At 33.4% G+C, this 8,121-nt stretch overlaps 1 protein-coding gene across 1 annotated transcript; it reads right to left on the bottom strand.

Moving 5' to 3' along the window:
• Positions 1-6,666: 6,666 nt before the first annotated feature.
• Positions 6,667-7,737, bottom strand: LOC129758436 (uncharacterized). Its single transcript, XM_055755938.1, has 2 exons — positions 7,432-7,737; positions 6,667-7,371 (listed from the first exon to the last, which is right to left on the bottom strand). The coding sequence occupies exons 1-2, from the start codon at positions 7,705-7,707 to the stop codon at positions 6,901-6,903; spliced, it is 747 nt and encodes a 248-aa protein (XP_055611913.1). The 5' UTR covers positions 7,708-7,737; the 3' UTR covers positions 6,667-6,900.
• Between the last annotated feature and the right edge of the window lie 384 nt (positions 7,738-8,121).

Raw genomic sequence — 8,121 nt, 5'->3', positions numbered from 1 at the left:
ATTCTTGAATGTAATTTCAATTTTGATTTGATAACTGTCCGTTTACTTGTTATTTCGATATTTTATGTCAATACCGGGATAAGGGGTGACATAGACCCCACTTTTTATTTCGCTTGAAAAACCAACTTTCGATCCGAGGCCCAGGGGGCCAAGTGTCATATACCATTCGACTCAGTTTGTCGAGATCGGAACATGTCTGTATGTGTGTCTGTATGTAAGTATGTATGTGTGTATGTATGTGTGTTCCCTAAAGGGCTATCCATAAACCATGTGATCAAAATGTGGTCAAGTTTCAACCTCCTTCCATTCGACATCAATGCACACTGGTACAGAACATCAATCTAGCGGAACTAAATTAATAGCACCCAGGGATGAAAAGATAGACTTTTAATGTCTTGGACAACATTGCATAGTTTTACAAGGCGCATACTTTGAAATAAAATATAGAGCCGAGGGGTCCACCAATAGCAAGATAAAAAAGCTAACTTTTTTGTTAAGCATTTTAGAGCTTTAGTTTCTTCTACAAAGTTGTTTATCTTAACAAAATACATAACTTAGCTGAACAAGCCAAAGTTCTTCAGTTTCATTCTAAGGAGTTACAATGAAATTAAAAAAAAAACCTTGAAGAAAAAGTTTTTTGAATCTGAAACGTAGTAGGTAAGACAAAACAATTTTCAGTCTTCGAAACAAAGTTGAAAAAAGATAAGATCTACAATTGTTTAGTACATTATGATGTGTTTTGAAATTGCTGAAGCGCTGTAGAAAGCATTTAGTGTAATATATTAACGATTTTCAAAGAAAAGTTTATCAAATTGCGCAAATTTCCGCACCATCAGCCAATGTGGATTTTACTTTTGGTGTTAAGAGGAATCATTACCATATAAAACTAGCGTGGAACTTGGTGGAACTCGAAGCAATTTTCAGATTGAAAATCTAGTATTTTGTTCACTAATATTACTTTTTTTAGACACTTTATTAGTTTCTTATTTTCTTTGATGCAATTAATTTGCAGAATTTGAGAATTAGAAATAATTAGATGATTTACCGGAAAACGGAAAACCGGTTTCAGATTTAAAAAACTGTTTTTTCAAGTTTTTTTTTTTAATTTCATTATAACTCCTTAGAATGAAACTAACTGTAGAACTTTGGCTTGTTTAGCTAAGTTATGTATTTTGTTAGGATAAACAACTTTGTAGAAGAAACTAAAGCTCTAAAATGCTTAACAAAAAAGTTAGCTTTTTTATCTTGCTATTGGTGGACCCCTCGGCTCTATACTTTATTTCAAAGTATGCGCCTTGTAAAACTATGCAATGTTGTCCAAGACATTAAGGGGGGGGGGGGGGGGTAGGGTCTAACACTTTAAAAATATCGATTTTTTTATTTTTTTATTTTCTTATTGTAAAACATTTCAAGAATGTTGTGTCAAATTTTCAAGTCATTTGAAGCAAAACTGTAGAAGTTATAGGCCTTTATCTCCTCCTATCTAATACTGCAAGAAAGCAAGAGCAGAAACTTCAAACGCGTTTTTCTCGAAAGCACATTTTTAAAGTCCGTGGACATCGTCATTTGAAAACTACTTATCCGATTCTTTACAAATTTGGAACATAGTTTCTACATATAAAATACCAGACCCCAACGCTTTTCTTTTTTGATTTTTTTACTTTGGGGCGATTTTATAGGTGAAAAATGGCAGATTTTTAAATGAAAAATCGTAGTTTTTACTTCAAACAGCCACAAAAATTTCATAAAAATATTTTTAAGTTAAATAAAAACGTTGGGGTCCAGAAAAACATCTATTAAAAATATTTTGCTCTGATTTTTTGAATTCAGATGATTCTGTGCTGAGATACAGTGTCCACCGCAAATCCTGTTTTCTAAAAGGCATCCTCGAAAATGATCCGTCACCGGCTCATTTTTCAATATTTTTCTACGAAAAAATTACTAAATGTTCTTTTAACAATGCTTTGTATAATGCAACAAATTTGAATACCCCCCCCCCCCCCCCCCCCTTAAAAGTCTATCTTTTCATCCCTGGGTGCTATTAATTTAGTTCCGCTAGATTGATGGTCTGTACCAGTGTGCAATGAAAAATCTTATGAATCTTCTATCACCCCCAACCCTTAAAATACCAAGTGGTTAATGACTGGTCCTCTACGTGGGTGAGGACAACCCCCAAAAAAACATACAGTGTTAAATGACAGGGAATTTTAGTTCAAAAGCAGAAAATTTCAACTAAATTTAAAGGCTGACAAAATCGGGATAAAATGCTGACAAAATCGGGGATAGACAAAATCGGGGGTAGACAAAATCGGGAGCTGACAAAATCGGAACAATACTGTAGTGCACTTATCGGTGTAATGAAAACGTTCAACCGCTTTTCCGAGCTCTTCGACTTCGACGATTCGCGGGATGTTTTCCGAAGAAATGTATTAAGAATATCAAGAAATCGCTAATTTTATGTAAATTTTATGTAACTTTAACTTTAAGTCGTCATTTTACCTATACTTGGTCCGTTGACTGAATAAACAAATTAATAAATAAACAAATCTCTCTTGTTTCCTAACCGATTTTGACAAAATTTATAGTTTTGGAAACCCCGTAACGTAGCTCAAATATGTTTTTCAGACAATATTCAGCTAAAACACTTCAGTTCTCCGTTAATCAAAGTCTACAGCACTAGAATCGGTATGAAATTAGCTTACTGATGAATATAAATTTATTGCGAAAATATTGCGTGAATATACTCAAATTGCACTTAAACAATTTTGACGATTCATTGACTGAAAACTACGTTTTTTACGCCACTTTTTTTTAAATTATTTGTGGTCATGATCTTAAAGAAATTCAAAAAAATATATCTTGCAACTTATAGCTTCGACATCAGCTTTTTTTGGACACTTAGTGATTTTTTTTTAAGAATTCCGCATCTGTAGTATTTTTTCCGAAGATAGTTTTTTCTGATTTTTTTCTTAGATTTTGAATAACGGAAAACTAAAGTGGTGTAGCTGTATATTGTATGAGTTACATTACGAGGTTTCCAAAACTATAAATTTTATGAAAATTGGTTGAGGAACAAGAGAGATATTGCGGTTTTAAGCGAGAAGTGTCAAATTGATGCTCAAGGCTCAAAGTCTGATTAGGGAGTTTTTTTTCTGGGCTTTCAGTGTGCGTCCATAAAAATAATAATCATGCAAAATTAAAAATTTTAAGAATTCATTGAGGGCCCCCGAAGAAATTTTTTTTATTCGGATGCTCCCGAATAAAGTTACAAGCCGCCAAACTTTCAATAGTGTCATATTGACACTCAATTTATAAACATTACTCGTAAAATTCTAACTAAAAAAATGAAAATTTGACTTATTAAATTTTCAAGGCCAACGCACTATTCCCCTTTAATTTTTTCTTTCAAACTTTTCCATTTTATAGGGTTTCTAGCCTTTTGTCAAAGAATGGCTTACTCTTGAAAAACATCCCATTTTTTTTAAATATCAAAAATCTCAATCAAAATACAACAAAAACTACACCAACACTATAAATTTACTTAGGAAAAAAGTTTAACTGTCACATAAATCAACCTGCTGCTTCTAAACGCTTTTTTTTTTTATCAGAAAGGGTGTTTGTTTGCGAGCCTTCGACAAAATATATATATTTCAAGATTTTTAAAATAACATTTTTACTTAAAAAAACATTTTTTTTTCAATTTGAAACTCAACGTGTAGATTTTTAACGTAGAATTTTTTTTAAAGATCTTTTAACTTTAGACTCAGCTATTGATGATTATGTGGAACAATTTCAGGTTGATCAAAGCTACCCCAGTTATTAATGTTACCCCGTTTTACGGTACCACCTTTGGAAAGATTCTGGAGGTGCTGCAGCGACTCGTTTCCGAAACTTATATCAGCATTTTTGCTTCTCCTGAGCAAAATACCTCAAAATCCCATTCACGTTCGAGATTCATGCAACAACCCCCCCTTCCCCCCCCCCCCCCTCCCTCATAGTCACATCTTGCTGATTAAGCTTGAAGCGAGAGAGATTTACCATGTTTAATGCTTCCTATACAAAGATTAGTATACTGCGGTTCGTTAAATTATTCAAAAAATGCAAAAATTACCTACTGTTATAGTAAGGTAACCATTACTTATTCAATTTTCAACCGATTTAAAAAAAATAACCACGTAAAACCTTTGTTTTGAATTGACGTTTAAGGCCCATAGATAATCAAAATTTTTAAATGTTACCATCGAATCTAAAACTGTTGATAAAAGAAAATTTATTAATATCAACAGTACTGTTGATCATACACAAAAATGAAGTTCAGATAATCAATAGCAAATTTATTCACCTTCATAATGCAAAAAAGAGTCTCAAATTTCTGTTATGTAGTCCAAGATGTATAAATCTAAAAACAAGAACTTTTTTTATTTTTTTTTCTCCAAAATTTCATATTTGGAGCATAACTCAAAAATTATTCTACTTTTTTTTTCTTTTTTTTTTTTGGGCTTGCGATATAGCTCAGTTGGCAAGTCTGTTGTCTCCTGAGCCGATGCCCGCGAGTTCGAGCCCAAGAGTAAACAGTTGTACCGGATAGTTTTTCAATAACGATCCGCCAACTGTAACGTTGATAAAGTCGCGAATGCCATAAAGATGGTAAAACGACTATAATCGAAACAAAAAAAAAATTCTACTTTTTTTAAAATATCATTTTCGGATTCAGCACCCGATTTTATATTAATGATATAGGTCGGTCACTAATGTTCGCGATTTTTCAAAAAGCTAGTATAAACTAGGGATACCATACGTACTCTTTTAAGAGTACATGTACTCTTTTTCGATCGAGAAATAGGCGTACTCTTCTTATTGTGAAATTTTACCAAAAGTACTCTTTTTTTTATTGAAAGACATTTGATCAGAAAATCCTATGTATACCTTCCATTTTATGAGGTTGTTTCACATTTGATGCAAAAACTACAAAAGGAATACAGCCTACAACAAATTACTTTAACATCTTGTTTTCATTAACATGCGTATTTTGTCGTAATAAAGTGAACGCGATAAGCGCCTATAAGTATGTATACAGAAATCAATATGTACACAATTTAGATAACCTGCTTAAATGCGCGTAAATCTCAAATGATCATTGTGAAGGAAATGTACGAGTCAATAAAAAAAGAAAAATGGAAATGGATTGTTTTATATAGTTTTTTTTTTTTTTTTGAAGTTTTTAAGCACCATCAACATCTAAATACTGCTATCTCAACGAATAATCCAATTTTTAAATAACCTCAACCAATTGACAGTATTGAAGTATAAATATCAAGGTTTCAAATTACAGTAGAATCCCGCTTATTCAAGTTAGTAGGAGAATCATCAGTTAACACGAAAAATTTACATCCTTTTTTTAAATAAGTCTTTAGCCTTTTAATCATTATATTCAAGTTATATTATTACAGTATATTAAGTGTTCAGATCAATTATGATCAGTTCAACTCTTTAATTAAGTGAATATTAAACATTGTTTATTTGATTTAAATTTGCTAGAGCAATAAATTATTTGATTTATAGGAGAATATCCTGTATAGAAAAAAATATTTATATATAAACTTAAGCCTAAACTATATCCTAAAAACTAAGTTAATTATATTTACATCCTTTTTCTTTTGTTTTGCATACCTTCCAGGCGCACTGCATGCTCGATAATTAAATATGAATCTTATATTAACCTGATGGCTGGGAGCTCAGAAAACCGGAGTTATATCGTTTCTTCTGACTTTTTGGGTAAATGATCTCAATGTACTCTTTTTAATGTTGCGGGATCTGGTAACCCTAGTATAAACCAACAAATGAAGGTTTTCATAATGATTTAAACTCTGTTCTGTCAGCCGACGACTTGGTTTTATGAAGCGCTTAAGAGGGGCATTCATAAATTACGTAACACTCCTAGGGGGGGGGAGGGAGTAAGCTCGAGCGTTACGATTTGTGATATAGGGGAGGGGGGGGGGGAATATGCGCATCGTTACGTAACGATTTTTTTCTTAAAAATTTCAGTATACTTAATCGCAGCTATTTTTATCAGAATGATAAACAAACCAAAATCAGCTTAAAATTTGTAAGCTTCAACATGATTGAAACTAGTTTTTAAATTTTCCTGTTTAAAGATTCTGAGATAAATTCCTTAAAATGCTTATTGAATATCCGTGAAATAACCGTTGGAAAACCGGATATTAAGTACAATTACTCCCAAGAACTCAATTCAACCTTAAACCGGAAATTTTACTATTTTTTACAATTGATTTAAAGTACAATTTTGATTATTACGATAAATATTACTAAGTGGAGTATATTTTGCATAAAAAGTTATGCTCCTAAAACAAAATGAAGTAAACAAGGTAGTCATCAGTGAAAAACACAGAACAACTTGTAATAAGACAATTAATTTGTTTTATCAGAGTTATCACCAATGAGTACTAAGGAGCAATTTGGATTGAATAGATAGATATTCCGTTTTGAAGAACGTTAAACAAAATTATGCTAGTTCTTTTTATATCTTCGAATATCAGTATTTTAAAACATGAGAAGATGGAGGGGGGGGGGGGGGGTTATTATCAGCGTTACGTAATTTTCATAGGGGTGTACGTCGAAGGGTTACGATTTGTGACATACGGGGAGAGGGGGTCAAAAAAGTGCATTTTTTGCGTTACGTAATTTATGGATGCCGCCTAAACTTAATTTGAAAAAACTCATCTTTTGGTATTGCAGAATCTATTCTTAATGCCTCGCTCAACAACTCTTGAGGCTTGAGGGGCATTTGAAGGCCTTCCATATGGATTTCACGAATTGATAAAAATATTTCTCGGCGTAGCAGAAACCGGTCGTTTGTTAATTCTTACATTTACATGTAGTCTAAATTTCCTTCACAACCAATATCGAAGTTGGATGTTCGGAACCAATTCGTTCAGCGTAAGTTTTATCACGAAAACTAAACTCATGGTGAGGCACTTCCATGATTTGTGTGAATCCATTCTTGGTACCCACTCGTTGAGAGATTTTGGAAGTAAACAAAGCCGTCACCAATTTCGGTCGCTTAAGCTTTGCATCTTCCGGTAGGTTTTCGAAAGCCTGTCCTGCTTTCAAAAGCCTTGCAAATTCAACCGAACACGAGACCAACTTCGTTGCAATCCCTTTTCCTTCGTATTCTGGCAGTGTTGCCAGAAAGGTGACCTCCATCAAGCAATCGACGTTGAACTTCTCAAACAGATTCACCTTTGAATCCATAATAATCATATAATCCATCAAGTTTTTGGAACTTTCGGAGACACAATGATCATCTCGGAACGATTCAAAGTAGTTCAGGTCCCCTCTAGCACTCGGTGTCTGGAATTGATGATATGATCAAATGATTTATTTGAGGAAAGCCCTCACTTCAATTTATACCTGAAGTACATTGAACGCCACACTGACAATCCGATCGGTCGAAATGTGTCTAGCGATCAAAGACACCCCACTACGAGCCACATCCAAGCACAGCTGTTCCAAGTCCTTCTGTGCCTGTAAGTCCAAATTCACCTCTGAACCGATGCAAACCATTTCATTTAGGAAACACGACTTTCTTAGCACATCCATCGACTGGTCCCGAAATTTATCATCGTTGTAGCATATTATTTCTACTTCGCCATTCATGCAGGTTCCCCATACGCCACGATTAGCCATCTTTGTATCTTAAATGGCAATTTGCCAATGTTTAGCTTATCTTAACAGCCAACAAATATTAAACGTCCAATCTCAGATATTTAATATACTTATAGGGAAAGAAGATATCGCAAATTGGTCCAAATTCACAGAGATCAGCAGGAAAGTATATAGAAACACCGTAGCATCTCAATGATTGTCGAAATACTATCATGAACAGCAAAACCATTTAACCGAAAATCTCAAAGCATGGTATGGTGTGACTCTGATAGATAAGAACTGACGGTTTTGCATTATTTTTGGAAACTGGTCAGTGATTCTCAAGAAGTGATTAGCCATCAATTTAAATCAAATTTAAAAATGGTTTTATTAAGAACATTTTTGCGTTGAATTTACTTTTGGAATTCAATTATTAACAAATGTGGTGTGTATTAA

The sequence above is a fragment of the Uranotaenia lowii genome, chromosome 3 (genome assembly GCF_029784155.1).
Source record: "Uranotaenia lowii strain MFRU-FL chromosome 3, ASM2978415v1, whole genome shotgun sequence".
NCBI lineage: Eukaryota > Metazoa > Arthropoda > Insecta > Diptera > Culicidae > Uranotaenia > Uranotaenia lowii.
Note: the sequence above shows the minus strand (reverse complement) of the source record. Positions and strands in the feature narration are given on the sequence as shown.

Excerpts from the sequence above, each read along its gene's own strand:
- LOC129758436 (XM_055755938.1), bottom strand. The coding sequence starts at position 7,707 with ATGGCTAATCGTGGCGTATGGGGAACCTGCATGAATGGCGAAGTAGAA. Across the intron at positions 7,372-7,431 it reads TGGCGTTCAATGTACTTCAG|ACACCGAGTGCTAGAGGGGA; the intron begins GTATAAATTGAA and ends CATCAATTCCAG.